This window comes from Callithrix jacchus, chromosome 1 (genome assembly GCF_049354715.1).
Source record: "Callithrix jacchus isolate 240 chromosome 1, calJac240_pri, whole genome shotgun sequence".
NCBI classification, from domain to species: domain Eukaryota; kingdom Metazoa; phylum Chordata; class Mammalia; order Primates; family Cebidae; genus Callithrix; species Callithrix jacchus.
In genome coordinates this window covers 128,449,814-128,472,748 of record NC_133502.1, presented here as the reverse complement: position 1 = coordinate 128,472,748, position 22,935 = coordinate 128,449,814, and the positions used below count along the sequence as shown (strand labels likewise).

General features: G+C 36.1%; 1 protein-coding gene across 1 annotated transcript; it reads left to right on the top strand.

The window, feature by feature from the left end:
• Positions 1 to 5,351: 5,351 nt before the first annotated feature.
• Positions 5,352 to 22,298, top strand: IFNE (interferon epsilon). The gene is given in 2 exon segments (XM_054256721.2): positions 5,352 to 19,663; positions 19,666 to 22,298. Coding segments are annotated over 2 exon segments (624 nt in total). The 5' UTR covers positions 5,352 to 19,096; the 3' UTR covers positions 19,723 to 22,298.
• The last annotated feature ends 637 nt before the right edge of the window (positions 22,299 to 22,935 follow it).

The following is a 22,935-nucleotide window of genomic DNA, read 5'->3' as shown; positions in this document are numbered from 1 at the left end:
CTCTTTTAATCTCTCAAATATTTCTTCAGGAAAGGAAGAAGTGACAACTCTAAACTGAAGAATTTGACATCAGAGGCCCAGTGGAATGGAAGCTTAGTTCGGTTTTCACAAAAGGAAGATTTCTTGGTACTGAGAGATAAATATGAGTTGGAGAGCTGGTACAGGACTTCAAAGGGTCAGGGAACAAAAAATTATTAAATTACTAATGTCTTTACTAGGCAATTTGTACATGTCACCTTATTTAATTTTTTTAATTGCTGTGCAAAGCAATTACCAGCATTTCATTTTTACAGAAATGGAGTCTTACTAAAGTTAATTCTCTCTCCAAGCACTGTACATTTGGTAGGCTCAACTTTAGAGCCAGTATTATCTTAATGTAAAACATTGACAGTTCCAGTACATTGTTTGTTCCAAGGAAAAAACAGAGTATTAATACTGAGATAAAGTTGACTTGCTATATTTCCTAAATTATATTGGCAGATCCTTTTCTGTGATGATTTCCACCTAGAATGTCTGTTAACTTTTTTAGGTCAAAGTAGCAGTATTCATTAAGACTTTGTATACTATTCTGAGAAAAATATGTTCACTGATATCATCTGACCCATGCAGGACGAACCCCCTACACACAAACACACATACCCCACCACCACCACCATCACCACCACCATAGCTTTTCCTGAGCCTGGGTCAGGTCTTCTAATTAGCAATATTTATTTAGTTTCTTGAACATGCATGCGAATTTTAGGGTTCTTCTGTATCAGCTGTTAAAAAAGATTTATGTGTCTATGTGCCAAGCAATGTGATATTTTCTTACTTGTGATATCAATTATTTTTTTTATGAAGTAGGCCTTTCTATGTTGATTTAACAGATGAAGGAAGAAACTTAAAGATTTGAGTTCAATGAATTCAAAGATTCATGCAGGTTTACCTAGTTGATAAGTTACAGAGCTAGAATTTGAGCCTATGTCTATCTTGATTCTGAAACTGTTCTTTTCCTTGTGTCATGGACATTTGCCCTTCTACTCATGGTCCCTCTGTTTGGGTGATATGTATGCTTCTGTTGTTAGCTGTGGCTTTTTACAGAGCACCATACAATTGAATGCACCATGAAAAACAATAATACCTTAGAGTCACATGGAGTTGATTTTTCATTCTGTTTATTATTGATTGTCTTTGTTGTGTTGGTTATCTAATGACCTTTTCAGATATTGTATTTTTCATCTTGAACTTTTCTTTTTCTCTAGTTTTCATTTATTTTTATACTTGATTTGTTTTATATCTTTGAATATCTGGCATCTATTTATGATAGCTATTTTAACATCTTTGCTAATTCTATCATCTTGTTTATTTTATATTAATTTTTCTCCTGATTATAGGTTATATATTCATATTTCCTACATCTGGTAGCTTTTTCAATGAATGCCAGTCATTGTGATTGTATGTTTTTGTGTGATGGATATTGTTGTATTTCTTTAGAGAGTGTGGGACTTTGTTCTAGTAGGCAGCTATGGTAATTGTGGATTAGTGTGATTCTTTAAAGTATTGTTTTTTATGTTCTTTTAAGACAAGTCTGGAGTAGTCTTTAAGGCTAATTTAGCCTCACATTTAAGTTTTAGCCCTTTTAGAGTCTTTTGCCCTGTGGATAGTGGGAACTTGAACAGTTTTCAGTCTTGAATGTGTGCTTAAGTTGTTTGGGTTAAAGCTCCCCAGTAATTACTCTTTCTTTCGAGGTTGTACTTGCTGGGCCTTGTGGGGCTTTTCCCAGTGTATGTACACATTAGCATTTAGCAAAGACTCAAGGGGACTCTTACAAACATTTTTTAGAATTCTTTCTCTGGGTAGCTCCCATCTTTGGGGTACCCCATCTTGCAAATTTTAGAGGTTTTGGCTTCCTCAAACTCTTATTATCTATATCCTGAACTCAGAGAAATTGCTCAGAAAGGGTCCTCCTCCCTGCAACACAGTCTATAAATTGGCCCCCAGGCAAAAAACCTCATTTGTTTCCCACCTTTCAGGGATCACAGTCTTGGACTGGCTATTCTTCAAAGACTGAAAATATTTTGTCTGGTTTTTAAATTGTTTATAGAAGTAGAGTAATTCTTGACCCTGTTAGTCCCTCATGACCAGAAGTAGAAATCCCAACTATGTTTGGAAATGTTCACTTCTCTAAATCATAGGTTTCTTTTATTTTAATTTTTTAAAGGATCTTATTATCAAAAGACCTGCCTCTCAAGAATATTATAAAGATTAGAAATAATATTACATTAATTCTCTCAGTAATGCATGTAACATTTGGATTTAATATATCAGTAGCTCAATTTCCTTACTTGTGCGGTGAAGATAATAATAATACTTCATAGGGTAATTTTGTGGATTAAATAAATGATTAATAATATTTGTGAATTATTTAGACAAATGTCTAGCACGTAGTAAGGGCTTTAAGTGTCAATTAAATAATTTTGGACAGCCAAGGGTTTGTTGTCTAGTCCCAGAAATCAAACCATCTCATGGTTAATCAACAGTGAACACACCTAGAGTTAGAGAATATGCAAAGTGGCTCTAAAGTTCTCTTAACGAGATGCTTTTCAGTCCACAGAGATCTATCTGAAATTGTTGTCCAGGGTTCCATATCTCTCATCTCCTCCCCTTCATTCTCCCTTTGTCTTAACCTCTCCTCCCTTTCCTGCTTGTGTATTTGGTTCACTCTTGGCCACATGAGGAAATATTCTCAGGATTGTGATGATCATACTTGCCTACATTTTTTTAGAGAGTTTGTATACCTTTTAACATTTATCTTTAAGAAGCTTAGGTTTTAAATTTTTGTCTCAATGGATCATCTATAGGATAAAATTATCTCTTGAGATCTAGGCCACTTCTTGTAACTTTGATGTGTTTTTATGCTAACAGAGTCTCTGTTGCTTTACTATATTTTACCAGAGAATCCTGCTGAGAAGAGGGAAAGAAAAGAATTAGATGATGGAGACCAAATACATAAAGCTCTTCAAGAAGTATCTTATACATAATATATTCTTATTAAGTAGATGATGCTGTACATCTAAGAGTATCACTTGTGCATTAAATATTACATTGTGTGTTAAGTGTTAAAACTAAAGACTAATATTAAGACTTAAACATGAGCAGAGAGTTTGGGGAGGACTACATTGCACCTGAATTTGATCAACTATGTATAATTCAAACTTACATGTTGTAGATTTTGGGGTCTAATATTTCTACAGCTCTCTTACCAGTACCCTAGAATCCCTTATTTCATTGTCATTCAGTTGACTCTCACCTGCCAAAGTCCCAACCTTGGATGGGCTGTGGACATTCTATGCTTTTTTAAATCAAGGCAAATTGGTGCCACTATCAATTTAGGTTCATCAGTCTAAGCAGATACTCAGTATTGCTCTCCTAGCTTTGCCAGCTCTCCCATCTTTGCCAGCTGTCCCTCACATTCTTGCTATCACAACCCTGAATTTTGCCCTCTCCCTTCAAGCTTAGAATACCTCTTTCTCCTCTATTGAGTAAGTTCATGTATTCATTCAATACTTATTAAATATTTATTGGGTGCTTACAGTGTTTTGGGCTAGGTATGTAGTGTGCTATACTATGAGGTTGCACTGCAAGCAAAATACAGAAACAGATAGGGCTCCTTTCTCACAAGGAGCATGCAACCTAGATCCCTCCAATGCATAGTTCGCAATAGGGTTCACACTACTATGAGAATCTAATGCTGCCACTGATCTGACAGGAGGCAGAGCTCAAGAGATAATGTGAGCAATGGAGAGTTGCTGTAAATACAGATGAAGCTTTCCTTCATCTGTATGGAAAGGGAGAAAGAAAAATTAATCAAATGGTCACAAATCTTATAGACTATAATGATAGCTATGAATGGAGCTATAAGTACACTGTGTAAGAGCATGTCAGCTGGGTGAAGACAAGTTGAATTGGAAGACAAGACAGGTTTCAAAGCAAAGAAAATAGCGTGTGCCAGGGTACATGTTAATCTTGTAGATGGCCCTCACATGCTCCAGCCTTCCACTTACCCAAGAAAATAAATAGAAACCATTAGAATGAAATGCTCAGCTTCCTCTTCTAAACCTGCACGTGAACCTGAGTTGATCCTATTCTTTCCTCCTTCCTGTTACAGACCAAGCTCCACATGAGGCTCTGGTTCCATTTATTCCCCTCTCTACTGGTTTCTTTTAACCAACAGAGAGTATTTCTCATTTTTAAAAACAAAATAAAAAATCTTTTCAAGACTGAACCTCGCACTCCAATTTTCGCTTAATTTTTCTCTTCCATGTAGTGATCACATTTTTGTTGGCATAGCCTATATTGTTGTGTTGTTTATTTCCATTTCCCGTTATAAGCATTGAAATCTGGCTTCCACCATTAATACTCTATTGAAAACTGTTTGTCAAAGTCATTGATAATGTCCATGTTATTAACTTCAACATATGTTTCAAGTACTTACTTTTCTTGCCCACTTAGCAGTGTGTGACACTGTTAGACTATCCTTTGTTCTTGAAAACTGGTTTTCCTTTTACTGATCTAGACACTTTTTTTTTTTTAATTTTTTATTGGATTATAGGTTTTGGGGTACATGAGCAGAGCATGCAAGACAGTTGCGTAGGTACACACATGGCAGTGTGCTTTGCTTTTCTTCTCCCCTTCACCCACATTTGGCATTTCTCCCCAGGCTATCCCTCCCCACCTCCCCCTCCCACTGGCCCTCCCCTTTTCCCCCCAATAGACCCCAGTGTTTAGTACTCCCCTTTCTGTGTCCATGTGTTCTCATTTTTCATCACCCACCTATGAGTGAGAATATGCGGTGTTTCATTTTCTGTTCTTGTGTCAGTTTGCTGAGGATGATGTTTTCCAGATTCATCCATGTCCCTACAAACGACACGAACTCATCATTTCTGATTGCTGCATAATATTCCATGGTGTATATGTGCCACATTTTTCCAATCCAGTCTATTATCAATGGGCATTTTGGTTGATTCCAGGTCTTTGCGATTGTAAACAGTGCTGCAATGAACATTCGTGTACATGTGTCCTTATAGTAGAACGATTTATAGTCTTTTGGATATATACCCAGTAATGGGATTGCTGGGTCAAATGGAATTTCTATTTCTAAGGCCTTGAGGAATCGCCACACTGTCTTCCACAATGGTTGAACTAATTTACACTCCCACCAACAGTGTAAAAGTGTTCCTTTTTCTCCACATCCTCTCCAGCATCTGTTGTCTCCAGATTTTTTAATGATCGCCATTCTAACTGGCGTGAGATGGTATCTCAATGTGGTTTTGATTTGCATCTCTCTGATGACCAGTGACGATGAGCATTTTTTCATATGATTGTTGGCCTCATATATGTCTTCTTTCGTAAAGTATCTGTTCATATCCTTTGCCCACTTTTGAATGGGCTTGTTTGTTTTTTTCCTGTAAATCTGCTTGAGTTGTTTGTAAATTCTGGATATCAGCCCTTTGTCAGATGGGTAGACTGCGAAAATTTTTTCCCATTCTGTTGGTTGCCGATCCACTCTAGTGACTGTTTCTTTTGCCGTGCAGAAGCTGTGGAGTTTCATTAGGTCCCATTTGTCTATTTTGGCTTTTGTTGCCAATGCTCTTGGTGTTTTGTTCATGAAGTCCTTGCCGACTCCTATGTCCTGGATAGTTTTGCCTAGATTTCCTTCTAGGGTTTTTATGGTGCCAGGTCTTATGTTTAAGTCTTTAATCCATCTGGAGTTAATTTTAGTGTAAGGTGTCAGGAAGGGGTCCAGTTTCTGCTTTCTGCACATGGCTAGCCAGTTTTCCCAACACCATTTGTTAAACATGGAATCCTTGCCCCATTGCTTGTTTTTGTCAGGTTTATCAAAGATTGTATAGACACTTTTTATTTTACTTTTTGGTCTCCTCTTCTACTCATTCCTTAAATATTGGTGTTTCTCAAGGATTGATCTTGAGCTATTTATTTGTCTCATTCTGTACACAGAAGGTCAATAACTTTAGAAAAAAAGAGATGCTCCTTATTGATTTTACCCTGGTATTATAATATAATATGGTATGCTATAACAGGGGTCCCCAAACCCCAGGTCACAGACCAGTACTGCTCCACAGCCTGTTAGGAACCAGGGCTGCACAGCAATAGGTGAGCTGTGGGTGAGTGAGGAAAGCTTCATCTGTATTTATAGCAACTCCCCATTGCTCACATTATCTCTTGAGCTCTGCCTCCTGTCAGATCAGTGGCAGCATTAGATTCTCATAGTAGTGTGAACCCTATTGTGAACTATGCATCGGAGGGATCTAGGTTGCATGCTCCTTGTGAGAATCTAATGCCTGATGATCTGTCACTGTCTCCCATCACCTCCAGATGGGAAATATAGTTTCACTCGAGATGGGAGAGATAGTTACAGGAAAAAAAGTCAGGACCCCCACTGGTTCTACATTATGGTGAGTTGTATAATTATTGTTAGTATACATTACAATATATTAGTAATAGAAATAAGTACACAATAAATACAATGTGCCTGAATCATCCCGAAACCATTCCCCTACCCTGGTCCATGGAAAAATTACCTTTCACAAAACAGGTTCCTGGTGCCAAACAGGTCGGGGACTGCTGTGCTATATTATTTGCTTATACTTTACTATTTCTCCCCCTTTACCCTACCTAATCCAATTAAACTCCATTCCAGGGATCTTTCTCTCTCTTTAACTGAACAGGGCCTGAAGAAATGCTAGGACCGTGATAAGCAATCAATAAACATTTTTTGAATGAATTAGTAACATGAGGATCAATAAATTTCATGTAAGTGCTTCTAGAGTATGGCCACACTTGGTTCTTCTTTCTTTGATTAATTGACATTTGCTGAAAAAGCACTTAATAGAAAATGGGCTTCATCTTATTTCCAGCTGTGACTGATTAATAGGGGCTGCCCTCAGAACGTTTGGAAAGTACTTACACGGCGCTTGGTGGAAAAGAGTGCCATTGTTTATTAATAGTATTATTTCTAACATAAATAACAATAACATTTATTGTGCATGGATCATATGCCATGCACTATACAAAACTTATTAGGTCAATTGTTTCAATTAGATTTCACAACAACTCCATGAGACACCATTATTATCCTTGTCTTTATGTTGATGAAACTGAGACACAGAGAAGTTAATAGCTTGCCAAAAGCCACACAGCAAGCAAGTGGTAGAGTTGGGGTTTGAATCTACTCTGTTGCACATTAAAGCCCATATGTTGAGTATCATGTTATACAATTTTCATGAGAAGTGGTTGTCTTTTTTTTTCTACTGTCTTTTGCCATTCTTGGCCTAAATTATGAAGAGGGAAAAGGAGAATGGTATAGGTGATGATAGTGTACAAAAAGAAGGCTATTCTGCTCTGTTAGGCCTCAGTTATCATGTCTCAAATGTGGATTATTTAATTGAAAAATGTGCACAGACTTTTTGTCCTTTGAAATAATCACAAAAGTTGAAAATATAGGAGAGAGAATTTTGTTTTTGAAATAAGTTGCCAACCTGATGCACCAATACTCTGGAATACTTTAATGTGTGTTTCCTACTGACAAGAGGTTTTCCCTGCATAACCACAACAAAATTCAGAAATTAGCATTGTTACACTAGCATCATATAATACTCAGTCTTCATATTTAGATTGGTTGTCCAGTTGTCCAAATAGTATTCTTATTTTTTTGAGATGGAGTCTTGCCTTGTTGCCCAGCCTGGAGTGAAGTGATGCAGTCCCAGCTGACTGCAATCTCTACCTCCCAGGTTCAAGGGATTCTTTTGCCTCAGCCTCACAAGTACCTGGGATTACGGGTGCCTGTCATCACACCTGGCTAATTTTTATATTTTTAGTAGAGATGAGGTTTCACCATGTTGGCCAGGCTGGTCTCAAACTCCTGACCTCAGGTGATACATCTGCCTCAGCCTCCCAAAGTACTGGGATTACAGGCGTAAGCCAGTGTGTTCATCCCAATAATAATCTTAATAGCAAATGGATCCCGTACAGAATCATGCTATGCTTTCAGTTGCCATATCCTTTAGTCTCTAGTCTGTAGCAGTTGCTGGGTCTGTCTTGACTTTCATGACCTTGAATGATTACAGGGCAATTGTTTTACAGAATGTTTCTCCTCACTCCTCTCAGGCTATGACTCCCCACAGCAGCCCGCCTCCAGATGCTCTAATCACTCTTAGGCTGTGTGCAACACCACGCCAGGTTCTCTCTCGACATGAACACTCACCTTCGCCTGTCTGAGCTTCAGCAGTGTGGCTTTCTGCCCTTTCCAGCACAGTGCTTACCTTGTTCTGCCCATCAATTGGCTTTAGGAATGAATTTTTCAAAAAGGGAAAGGGAAGCAGAGATTAGATACCAATGTAAGATCAATTCCAGCTCCGGAATTTTATGATAGATAAATGAATATGGTCAAATATTTGAAAGTTTATGCTCAGAAAATGGAGTAGAGATGTGTCGACATCATTGGCAAAAATAGCCATATCTGTCTGAAATAATAACTGAGGCCAGAGCAAAGAGAGGCATTTGAGATAGGCTAGATGTGGCACTCTGTATGTGGCACACTGGGGAGTCTGGCTAGAACACAAGATCCCAGAGTAGACAGAGAAGTCAGAATATGTTTGCTGCTCCCCGAGAAAGGAAGAGGAGATAGTGGATGGCCAGAAAGTAATGCATTTCTATTAGAGTAGTCAAGGCAAAATAAGGAAATATAACAATACTAACCAGCAATTATCTTAATATGGGTTAGACAGATTAGTGATCTAACGTGTTATGGGAACAATTCACCTGGTCTGAGTAATGTATTGCTGATCATACATTATTACTTAGACCACTAAGTAAGATTTAATTTGTAATATCAAAAGTGAAGTTGATCCCAGCCTCTAAGTAATTGATGTTATGCTGCCATCTTCTGGTTAAATTCAAAATTCCTTCCTTAGTAACTTCAACTATTTTTATGTATTTTAAACACAGAAGGTATCACAATTTTAATTACAGTATTACATTTTTTAGATTGACGGTAATGATAAATAACTTATGGAAACAAGTGAATAAATAAAACTTGACACTTAGTACATTTAAAAGTCATTGAAAAACCCATTCTAGCTAAAGATAAACTATGAGTCATTTGTTTATTTCAAAGACTTCATCATACTCACTGATATTTAAGGCTTAGCCATTTTTTTCATCATTATGACATTTTCCATTGTTTTTCTCTAAGTAATATAAGCATGCAGTGAATCTGTTTAATACCATCCTTAGATTTGGACAAGAATGACCTCTGCTCTACTCTAGGTCTTGCCCTTTTGAGAGCCCTGAATATCAGACATGACTCAATTTATACAACACATGTGCATGCACACACAAAGGAGCACTGTCAGATACATAGACACACACAACTTTTTAAAAAAAATCTAGTACCCACATCACTTAGGATCTGGTACTCAGTGCTCACATATGGTCTGATAACTCTAAATATGCATGTTCATTAGTAATTCAATTCAGTTCCCAGGGAGACATTTTCCCACATCTCTTGCTTTCAGTCTCCTACAAAAAAGTGACTATGCCTGATGCTATAAAGGAGATGTTGCCTTGGAATGTGGGGGACTTTGCTGCAGAGGAAAGAGAAAAGACACATTAATTGCTTAGTAAACCCTCCTCAAGGACAGCACAAATGCAATAGATTCTTACAAAATGGAATACCTTGTCTCAGTGGTATTAAGTGTCCATCTTCTTGCTTGTCTTTATGTAACAGGAGGGACTCATAAATTATGATGGGGATTGGCAATGAATACTCATGAAGGCTGGAAATTATTTCTTAATATTAATCAATTTACTCTTAAATCTGAATTTATATTGGTCTAAACATATGCTGGAAGTGTGATAAAATGTTTTTACATTGTCATCCATATGAACCTTGAAAGATAGAATTGCATGTAATTTTACTTTTATAAACTTTTTAATGTTTAATAGTAAGTTTTAAAAAGGTTAAGTATATGCTTTAAATACTGTCAATTAAAATTTGACATTCATTAATTATACTATACATGTCTTCATTTTGGTAGATAACTGTATAAAATATTTCATGTTTTTTGAAAATATTAAATATGTAACATTTTTAACAGTTACTTCAGATTACTTTTTTTTTTTTTTCTTGAGACAGAGTCTCCCTTTGTTTCTAGGCTGGAGTGCAGTGGTGTGATCTCGGCTCATTGCAGCCTCCACCTTCTGGGTTCAAGTAATTCTCCTGCCTCAGCCTCCCAAGTACCTGGTACTACAGATGTGTGCCACCATGCGCAGCTAATTTTTGTATTTTTAATAGAGACAAGGTTTCACTGTGTTGGCCAGACTTGTCTTGAACTCCTGAGTTCAGGTGATCCACCCACCTCAGCCTCCCAGATTACATTTTTTTATACAAATATTTTCAAAATTTCTAGACTTCGAATACAATTTTATTTTGTTTTTAATCTGTTAGATCAGGGTTCAGCAAACCTTTCTGTAAAGGACCAGTTAGCAAATATTTTAGGTTGTGTAGACCATATGGTTCCTATCACAACTATTCAGCTCTGCTATTGTAGCATGAAAGTGCCATATGCACTTCATAAACAAATGAGCATCATTGTGTTCTAATAAAACTTTATTTACAAAAGCAGGTGATCAGCCAGATTTAGCCCATAGGCTATAGTTTGCCAACTTGTACTTTAGATTGTTTATGATGAGAGACCCTCCGCTTCTAGTCATGAGGGACAACTAGATTTATCATCTCACTTTCAACAACTAGAATACTGAGTAAAATATAAGAAAAATAGTTTTCAGACCTCAGATAACAGGCAGCATATGATAATGATCTTTGAGTGAAAGGAAAGAAATACAGTGAGCCCCACAATTGCTCCAGCTTAATGCTGGGTAGAAATTAGTAGGCTGCAGCAAAAGGAGGAGGAGACTCCAACAGACCAATGTTCTAACTGAGTTGATATGCCATAGTTTGGAGTACAGGAAGGTAGCAACATATTGGAGAAGAGATTGCTGCTCAGAGGGAAATTGGCGGGGAATGAATGAGAGCTACGGAGATCTGTAAAAATGTCTTTAGGATTCTTTAGCTAATGTGTAGTTTGTGTATATATGTAAAATAAGTTACCCAAGATTAGGAAAAGAACACCCAGAAAGAGGCAGGCAGCACACGCTGTCCCCAGTGCTAACTCAGGGCTGGGAATATTTCATGTTTCCAGCAGCCAGAGGACAAAAAAGGAGAGGATTAAGTAGAATCCTCAAAAGACTATATTCTTGGTTTGCCAAGGCATTGCCCTAGATTATAAAGTCTGCTTCACTCATGCTAACAAAGCAAATATCAGGGGAACCAAATTCCAAGTAACTCAACTATATCCTAAAACAAAATTCAACTAACAAATCCAGCTCCCAGTAAAGGAAAATTTATAATGCTCGGAATCCAATCAAAAGTTACCAAACATGCAAAAGATACAGCAAAATAGGAAGAGTAGAAATATAATTGACAAGACGAGACCCAGAAATGACACAAATGACAGAATTATCAGAAAAGGAGGTAAAATACCCATATATGTACCCCATATGCTCAAGAATGTAGAGGAAAAGGTGAATGTGATGAGGAAAGAAATGTAGATATGAAAAAGAAACACATTCAACTTCTGCAAATGAAAATATAATATCTGAAGTGATAAATATACTGGATGGTATGAACCACAGATAAGATACTACCAGAGGAATTATCAATGAGCTTGAAGGCAGAAATAGACATTATTAAAAATAAGACAGAGAAAAAGACTGCAAAGTAAATGAGCAAAGCTTCAGGGGACTGTATGATAATATTGAACCGTCAAACACATCTAGAGATGTAGTCCCAGAAGGAGGGAATGAAGATAGAAAAATGTTAGAAAAAATAAAGTCTGAAACTTTTTCAAATTTGATGGAAATAATAAAATCACAGATTCACAAAGCTCAAAATAATCCTTATAAAAGAGACAAGAAGAAAATCACATCAAAGCACATTATAATAAAATTGCTAGAAAATAATGATAGCAAATCTTAAAAGTAGCCAGAGAAAAAGAAGAAACATTATGCATAAAGGAATAAAATTAAGAATGACCACAGTCTCTTCAGAAATTATGCAAGCCAAAAGAGTAGAGAAACATCTTTAAAAAGATGAAAGAAAAATTATCAACTTAGGATCCTATACCCAGCAAAAATGTATTTCAAAAGAAGACACAATACTTTTTCACACAGGCAAAAACCAAGAGAGTTCATCCCAGATGTGTGATATAAGAAATATTAAAGTTTATCAAGTAGAAGAAAAATGATACCAGATACAAATTTAGACCTACAAAAATTAAGAGCACCAGAAATGGTAACAGTATGAGTAAATATCTGATAATGATAAGTATGGTAAAATTATAAATCTGTGAATAAATATAAACTAATGGTTTTCTCATTTAAAAATATGTAAAATATAATTGGCTATTTAAGATAAATATAATAAAAATGTACATGGGTTTAAAATAAAAATATATGAAAGCCATAATGTAAGGAATGAGAGAGGAAATAGAAGTATACTGTTATCCTTATACTGTACTTTAAGTGGATTATAATATTATTTGCAGGTAAACTGTAATATGTTAAATAAAGATGTACATTTTTAATTTTAGAGAAACTAATGTGAAAACAAAAAAAATAAAGTGGTATAGCTAACAAGCCAATAATGGAGATTAAAAAGGACAATAAATAAACAACAACAAAACATTCAATCCAAAATAAGGAAAGAAAAACATATAGGCAGTTAGAAAACAAATAATAAAGTGGCAGCTATAAACTGAGCCCTACTGACTATTACATTAAATATAATGGCCTAAACACGCTAGCAAAGCAAAGATTGTCAGACCGAATAAAATACAATGTCCAACTGTATGCTATATACAAGAAACCCACTTTAAATATAAAAATATGAATAAGCTAAAAAATTAAGAGTTGCAAAAAGAAGACATACCATACAAACACTAATTGAAAAAAGGTATAAGTGGTTATCAGAGAAAGTTGATTTAGGACTAAGGAATCATGTGAAGGTACCGAAGGACTTTTAAAATAAAGGAGCCAATTCATCAAGAGGACATAATAATCCTAAATATGATGTACCTAATAATAAAGTTCTAGAATATATAAGACAAAAACTGATAGAACTGAAATGAGAGATAGACAAATCTAAAATTATATTAGGGATTTCAACTCCTTTCTCATGATGGTTGATAAAACAAATAGATCATCAGAAAGGACAGAGAAAATTTCAAACACTTTCAACCAACTTAACCTAATTGGCATTTATAAAACAGTCCAACCAACAAAAATAGAACATTATTATTTCAAGTTCGCAAGGAACTGTCACCAAGATAAACCATATGCTGAGCCACAAAATAAGTCTCAATAAATTTAAACTACATGCTTTAACCACAACATATTCAAATAAGAAATCAGTAACAGAAAGGTATCTGGAATATGCCCGATCATTTGGAAGTTAAACAACATTTAGATCATTTTTGTCAATTCAATGAAAATGATGAGAAAGAATTATAGACCAAAGCTCATCGTCATTAGAGTCCCTTCTGATATTCTTAATTTATTTTCATAGTTTTCCTCAAGCTCAGCATTAAATAAAGTTTTTTTCAGACTAGTCAAAATTCTATTGTCCAAACAGATTAAGCATAATGTTATGAAAAGAAGTGTTATTCCTTTTGTATAATATATTATTATAGGTCTTTTCTCTCTTTCTCTCTCTCTCCTCTCTCTCTCTCTCTCTCTCTCTCTCTCTCTCTCTCTCTCTCTCTCTCTCTCTCTCTCTCTCTCTCAGTTTTCTCACTCTCAGAGAGGGAAAAGACCCCTCTGTGGAGATGCTGACCCAGTTTATTTCAACTTATTAATACTAGACTAAGTGACGAAACAGGCAGATGAGCTGGCATATAATGAGACCATACGTGTTTACAAAGTGTCTATTTTTGACATTTGGGGTTTCACCCACCTGCCTACAGAGAAATGATCAAAGATAATATTCAACATCTTGTATTACTTTGTGTCAGACATATTAATTTGTTCCAAGTCAACACATTTATTAAGCAACTACTGTAGTTGTATGGACAGTAAAGAAAACAGTAATCAGTGTTTATTTCACACTTTTTAAAAAATTGCTTTTTAGGTTTTGGGGTACATGTGAAGAACATGCAGGATTGTTGCATAGGTACATACATGGCAATGTGGTTTGCTGCCTTCCACCCCATCACCATATCTGGCATTTCTCCCCATGTTATCCCTCCCCAACTCCCCACCCCCCACTGTCCCTCCCCTAGTTCCCCCCAACAGACCTCAGTGTGTGTTATTTCCCTCCCAGTGTCCATGTGTTCTCATTGTTCGACACCCACCTATGAGTGAGAACATGTGGTGTTTGATTTTCTGTTCTTATATCAGTTTGCTGAGAATGATGGTTTCCAGGTTCATCCATGTACCTACAAAGGACAGGAACTCATCGTGTTTAATGGCTGCATAGTACTGTATGGTGTATGTGTGCCACATTTTCCCTGTAGAGTCTATCATAGATGGGCATTTGGGTTGGTTCCAAGTCTTTGCTATTGTAAACAGTGCTGCAATGAACATTCATGTGCATGTGTCCTTATAATAGAATGATTTATAATCCTTTGGATATATACCCAGTAATGGGATTGCTGGTTCAAAAGGAATTTCTATTTCTAGGTCTGTAAGGAATCGCCACACTGTCTTCCACAATGGTTGAACTAATTTACACTCCCACCAACAGTGTAAAAGTGTTCCTATTTCTCCACATCCTCTCCAGCATCTGTTGTCTCCAGATTTTTTAATGATTGCCATTCTAACTGGCGTGAGATGGTATCTCAATGTGGTTTTGCTTTGCATTTCTCTAATGACCAGTGATGATGAGCATTTTTTCATGTTTGTTGGCCTCATATATGTCTTCTTTTGTAAAGTGTCTGTTCATATCCTTCACCCAATTTGAATGGGTATGTTTGGTTTTTTCTTGTAAATCTGTTTTAGTTCTTTGTAGATTCTGGATATTAGCCCTTTGTCAGATGAGTAGATTGCAAAATTTTTTTCCCATTCTGTTGGTTGCCATTTCACTCTTATGATTGTTTCTTTTGCTGTACAGAAGCTCTGGAGTTTAATTAGGTCACATTTGTCTGTTTTGGCTTTTGTTGCCAGTGTTTTTGGTGTTTTAGTCATGAAGTCCTTGCCTACACCTATGTCCTGAATGGTTGTGCCTAGATTTTCTTCTAGAGTTTTTATGGTGTTAGGTCTTATGTTTATGTCTTCAATTGATCTGGAATTAATTTCAGTGTAAGGTGTCAGGAAGGGGTCCAATTTCTGCTTTCTGCACATGGCTAGCCAGTTTTCTCAACACCATTTATTAAACAGGGAATCGTTTCCCCATTGCTTGTTTTTGTCAGGTTTGTCAAAGATCAGATTGTTGTAGATGTGTGGCATTGCCTCTGAGGCCTCTGTTCTATTCCATTGGTCTATATCTCTGTTTTGGTACCAGTACCAAACAGTACTGTTTTGATTACTATAGCCTTGTAGTATAGTTTGGAGTCAGGTAGTGTGATGCCTCCAGCTTTGTTCTTTTTGCTTAGAATTGCCTTGGCTATGTGGGCTCTTTTTTGGTTCCATATGAAGTTTAAGGTGGTTTTTTTCAGTTCTGTGAAGAAGGTCATTCGTAGCTTGATGGGGATAGCATTGAATCTATAAATTACTTTGGGCAGTATGGCCATTTTCACAATATTGACTCTTCCTAACCATGAGCATGGAATGTTTCTCCATTTATTTGTGACCTTTATTTTGTTGAGCATTGTTTGTAGTTCTCCTTGAAGAGGTCCTTTACATTCTTTGTTGGTTGTATTCCTAGGTATTTTATTCTCTTTATAGCAATTGTGAATGGCAGTTCGTTCTTGATTTGGCTCTCTTTAAGTCTGCTACTGGTGTATAGGAATGCTTGTGATTTCTGCCCATTGATTTTTGTATCCGGAGACTTTATTGAAGTTGCTTATCAGTTTCAGGAGATTTGGGGCTGAGATGATGTGGTCTTCTAAATATACAATTATGTCATCTGTAAATAGAGACACTTTGACTTCCTCTTTTCCTAATTGAATACCCTTTATTTCTTTTTCTTGCCTGATTGCTCTGGCTAGAACTTTCAGTACTATATTGAATAGGAGTGGTGAAAGAGGGCATCCTTGTCAAGTGCCAGATATACTAAATGGGCAAAAGCTGGAAGCATTCCCTTTGAAATATGGCACTAGATAGATTTTACATCTATGTTCATCATGGATATTGGCCTAAAGTTTTAGTTTCTTGTTGAGTCTCTGCTGAGTTTGGTATCAGGATGATGTTGGTCTCATAAAATGATTTGGGAAGGATTCCCTCTTTTTGTATTGTTTGGAATCGTTTCAGAAGGAGTGGTACCAGCTCTTCTTAGTATGTCAGCACCACATCACACCTACTCTAAAATTGACCACTAAATTGGAAGTAAATCACTCCTCAGCAAATGCAAAGAACAGAAATCATAACAGTCTCTCAGATCACTGTACAATCAAGTTAGAACTCAGAATTCAGAATCTAACTCAGAACCACACAACTTCATGGAAACTGAACAACTGGCTCTTGAATGTTGACTGGATAAACAATGAAATGAAGGCAGAAATAACGATGTTCTTCAAAACCAATGAGAACAAAGATGCAACATACCAGAATCTCAGGGACACATTTAAAGCAGCATCTAAAGGAAAATATATAGCAATAAATGCCCACATGAGAAGCAAGGAAAGATCTAAAATCAACACCCTGTCATCAAAATGGAAAGAGCTAGAGGAGCAAGATCAAAAAAACTCGAAAGCTAGCAGAAGACTTGAAATAACTAAGATCAGAGTAGAACTGAAGGATGTAGAGACACAAAAATTCTTCAAAAAATTCAATAAATCCAGGAGTTGGTTTTTTGAAAATATCAACAAAATAGACCACTAGCCAGTTAAAAAAGGAAAGATGGAATAATCAAATAGATGCAATGAAAAACAATAAAGGGGATATCACCACTGATTCCACAGAAATACAAACCACCATCAGAGATTACTAAAAACAACTCTATGCACATAAACCAGTAAACCTGGAAGAAACAAATAAATTCCTGGACGCTTGCATCCTCCCAAGCCTAAACCAGAAAGATGTCAAACCCATGAATAGACCAATAACAAAGGCTGAACTTGAAGCAGAAATTAATAGCCTACCAACCAAAAAAAAGCCCAGGTCCAGTTGGGTTCACAGCTGAATTCTACCAGACATATTTCATGCTCTTAAGAGACTTTTAATCACGGGAGCTTGTAAGACAGGTAAATACATTGTCAAATATAAGACAGAACAGGAAATGTGTCTTAAATAATGTAGGTAAAAGTGGCAGGGATCCAGAAGATTATAGCTCCTTGGGGGAGATCTGGGCCTTAAAGGGCAAGTAGTCTTTAGTCCTTGCACAGATAGGTTCTTGAGGTAAAGGAGGCAATAGGTGATGTTTCAGAGAAAGCAACATTGATAAACACACACACACACAGACACACACAGCCCCCCGAGTAGCTGGAACTACAGATATCCATTACTAAAGGCCTAAGATACTGATGAAAAGCAAGGAATCACTTGTGGAGAGATGGATCACATGCTTTACTGAGACTCTACAAATACAGCCTTTATTGTTTTAAACCAATACAAAGGAAAAGTTGCCTGAGGGATGCACTACTACTGTACATTTTATTTGTAGCTTAAGTAGTTTATGTTGGAATAAATGCAATTTTAAAATACATTCATTAAAATAATACTAAAAATAAAAACACACACACACACACACACAAAGTGCTAGCTGTATTAAGGGAATACTAAATCTCTTACTTTATCTAGAGTTCAGATTCCTTCATGCTATATTTAGAGCAACAGTGGGATAAGACTGGAAAGGTAGATTGAGGGCTTGTTTAAGAGAAACTTAGAATATGGAACTGGGTATTTGTAATTTAAGAGGAATTGTTAATGTAGAGATGTTCACATTAGTTCACCAGAGTTATCGCTATTCTAGGGAATATACACTAACCAAATGCCCCAATCTCTCTTCACATATAATTTATCACTTATAATAGCAAAGAAGAGTGAACCAAGAAAACGTAAAACTCTTTAAGTTGCAAACCTTGTCAATTCAACAGGGTTTACAACACAGGAAAAACCTTAATCCATATATCATTTAATATATGGATGTAACAACATATATGTAATCATTCACCTGTTGTTGAAGCTATGGGTTGTTTCTAATATTCTGCCATTGCAATAATATTATAGGAACCTTCTTTTGCTACTTTTTTTCACGTTGTTTCTATAGCCTAGAATCTTAGAGTTTAAACTGATAGATAAAATAATTTAAGATTACTGATACATGTTTTTAAATTAATTTCCTCAAGTATTTGTGAAAATTTACAGATCTAGTTGGGGTTTTAAAATTTAGTAGTGTGTAGGTATTTTAATTTTTTCACCTAAACTCTTTATAGGTGCTGTTAAGCTTTTGATAAGTTTTATTCCATGAAAGACTTGTACTGAACAAAACTTAGTCTTAGTGAAAGAACTTTAATAAGCTTGACTAAACATTTAGAAAGCACATTGTGTTCAGAGAAACTTTGTATATAATAAATAGAATAATAAAAGATTGTATTGGATGACTAGTCTGTAGTTTCCTCAAGGAATGCATACAATGAAAAAGTTATTTTAGTTACTTCCTCAAAATAGCCAACATAATAGGGAAAATGGAGAAAATGTACTCTGAACAACATGGAAAGGGAACCTGAAAATCTAAAATGTCAACTTGGAGGAACGACATTAGAAAACAAAACCAACAAAAGAGAACACTCTCCAGTGAGATGCATGAAAGGCAAACATACACTAGAGTTGGAATTTTTCTAAGTCTATGCAGAAATAAGTAGCATATTTGACCTTCACCATGATCATCAAGCACTTCTTTGAAATTTTGTTGGTGCTGCTGGCCTCTATCACTATCTTCTCTCTAGATCTGAAACTGGTTCTTTTACAGCAAAGAAGAGTGAACCAAGAAAGCTTAAAACTCTTTAAGTTGCAAACCTCATCAATTCAGCAGTGTCTACAACACAGGAAAAACTTTATGCTTCCTCAGAAGTCTATGAGTTCTCAACAGCACTGAAAAGGATATACTCTGGCCATTCTCCATGAGATGCTTCAGCAAATCTTCAGCATTTTCAGGGCTGATATTTCTCTGGATGGCTGGGAGGAAAACCACATGGAGAAATTCCTTATTCAACTTCATCAACATCTGGAATACCTAGAAGCACTCATGGGACTGGAAGCAGAGAAGCTAAGTGGTACTTTGGGTAGTGATAACCTTAGATTACAAGTTAAAATGTACTTCCAAAGAATCCATGATTACCTGGAAAACCAGGACTACAGCAGCTGTGCCTGGGCCATTGTCCGAGTAGAAATCAACCGATGTCTATTCTTTGTGTTCAGTCTCACAAGAAAGCTGAGCAATCAAGGAAAAGACCCTTGAAAGACATGGAACAAAAGCTTACCACAGAGTCTAGAAGCCCAGGGTAGGTGGAGGGGCTAGAGGACTTCTCCAGACATTATTATTTCTGTTTGTCATAGAGTGGTAATACAATTTATAATACAACATATTGTTTTGATTTGAATATGTTTATATATCTGTGTTTTAAGATTCTGCATACTGACCACAGTTGTTTTTATATTTTGTATAATGTGGGTTTATATTTTCTATCCATTTTAAATTGTTTATAAGTCAAAATAAATTCATTAATATGGTTGGTTCTTCAAATGGGTGTATTTTCATAAAGGCTGACTAGGTAAATATAATAAAATATGTCACTAATGTAAAAATACTTTCCTTAGCATAAAACTCCATTTCAATGATTTGCTTATTTTCCAGAAATTGCTAGAGACAATGAGAAATACAATAATTTGCATTGTAAGATTTTAAAAATATTATTACACAGTGAATACACAGACAATAGAAATATAGTGAAAGACATGAAGAGTTTGCAGAGAAAAAAACTACATTAAAAGAGGTTCAATCTCACTCATGATAATAAAAATACAAAATAAATAGCATACGTGCCATTTATAGTACAATCACTATGGAGGTAATTAGGGGATATCTATCAAAATTGCAGATGCATATAGCGTTTGATCTATAAATTCTAGACCTGGAAATGTGTCCTACAAAAATACTTGCTCACGTATGAAATAACATACAAACAATATATCATTCACTGCAGCACTGTTAGTAATACCAAAAGACAAGAAACCATCTTGATTTTCATAATTAGAGACAGTTGAGGCATATTCATATAAAGGAACACTATTCAGCTGGAGAAACACAGGAGAGGATGTTTCTTTTTAAAAAGTTGAAAATAGGCGAGATACCAAGCAGTGTATATAAAATGCTACATTTGGGGTGAAAATGTTAAATAAAATTTGTCCTTACTGGATATAAATAAACAATAAGATACAAATTACAATGATTACCTGTATTCATTCATTACCTGTATTTAGGGGAAGAGGGAAGACTGAAGAAGGAGATTAGGGTGGGAGACATTTTACATCTCCTTTAAAATGTTAATATTAAATTGTGTGGCATTACAAATTAAGATAATTTAAAATGTATCTAACAAGTCACAGTTATCAGAAATATGCATGAGGGAGTCTTGCTAGTGAAGGTCAAAAGAACAGCACTGAGCTAGCCTACCCCTGGTTGGCATGTCTCCCTGGAGGAGGGCTGGAGAGAAGCACACTTGTGCCAAGGGAGAGGATTCCTGCTCCCGGAAGATGTCAGTAATGAAGGGATTCCAGCTCTTCTAGCCAGGGACTCCCAGAAGTCACCATTAAACAATGTGGGGCCAGAGAAACTAAAGTTCATTGAGGCTTGGTAACTACCCGACTTTGATCCACTGTAAGAAGAAGCAGAGCCATGGCCCAAAACTCTGATGCTGGTTCTACTACCATGCGTCATGTTCTACTTCAGATACATTGTGTAATTGGAGGTAAAAGTCAGTAGTAAATGTAAAAGCATAGTGAAGAACAAAGCATACTTCAGTTTAATTATTGCAAATGAGTAATGGCTGGTACTTTAGACTTGGTTGGAAAGGAAACAGTAGGAACAGAATAGGATCCTGAAAGTGAGACGGTCACCTGCAATAGTGAAAGGGGGTCAGGAAGTAGAAGCTGGCAATCAGAAGCAAGTCTTTGCTGACTTCACATTGGGTTGATCTGTTTACCTTCAAGTTCACGCAAAGGTAATGAAGTGGAAGAAGGAGAAATACCACACTGGACTGCAAATATAAGTACTTTTCTTCTCAGGGTCTGGAAATTTTTTTGTTGTTCTTTAAACAAGGAAGTTTTTAGAAGCAAATCCTTCATTTAACACATCCAATTTTCAAATTGACCTTACAAAGTACTTTCCGTTATTTTTTTTCTCAAATGAGATCAAGACTGTAAAGGTGAAGTAATATGCTCAAAGTAATGTAGCAAGCCACAGAGCTTGCAGATGCCAGAGCAAAGATCTTATCCCAAAGTGGCCTGACTCAAAAGCCTGCACTGTGTTGACAACTCAAACCTGAATAACTTTATGCAACATCACTGCAAAATAATAACGATAACAATAATAACAATAATTTTCTCCTACCTTTCTTTACTCAAGTTCACAATGGTCTCTGCAATCTTGAAAATATATTTCCCTTTCTCTTGGCATTGCTTTCTTAAGAACTGAGAACTGTCGAGTGGAAACTTTTAGCAGATAATACTCATATTTAGAAGCTTAAACGAATACTTCATACACTAATGGTTTCCCAAACATTTAGCTTTATTAAGCTGATATCCTGTTTGTATAACCACCTCAATGCCTAGCACAAGATAAAAAATTGTTACTTTTAAATATGTGTGCCCTTTAAAACTCCAAAACCAGAATTCTAAACTTGGAGATACTGAGAAGGGGAAATACATTTTAAAAATTGTTCTCCTGGCTTAGTAGAACATGGAAGGGCTTGGAGTATGGGTAAGTTCATTTGTACTTGCAGGCTGAGTTACATTTTTGTTACCTCTGTATGTATTGAGCTAAACAAATCATTAAGTCAAAAAGCAGGTTACAGAATAATAATAATAGCATCATCATATTTTCTACAAATAAAATATTCACAAAAATTATCTGAAAAGAAACGCATGAAAATGTTCATAGTAGTACTATCTTTGGGATAGAATTTACATGCCCTTACACTTTTTGGATTAAATATTTCTTCCATGAATAAGGATTATTTTTAGAACCAGAAAAAAAATATTTTATTTTTGAAATTAAAAAGAACAGACTGGGTGCAGTGGCTCATGCCTGTAATCCCAGCACTTTGGGAGGCCATGGAAGGCAGATTGCTTGACCCTAGGAGTGTGAGACCAGCCTAGGCAACATGGTGAGATGCCATCTCTATTTTAAAAAATAAAAGAATCCTTGTAAAGGGCCCTAGGTAGAGATTTGTCTTAGGAAGCTCATCGCCTGCTGTAAGTTGTCTCACCTCTAACAAGCATCAGAATCACCTGGAGGAGTTGTTAAAACCCTGATTACATGGTTTCATCCCACCGTTTCTGATTCAATAGATCTATGGTCTGGCCTGAGTAATTCCATTTCTAACAATTCCCACTTGATACTGATGCTGCTGGTCTTGTGACTACATGTGGTAAGCCATACTCCTTGATAGTCTTGGTAGGTTTTTAAGAGATGAAGACATAGCTTTTTAAGGCTACTGA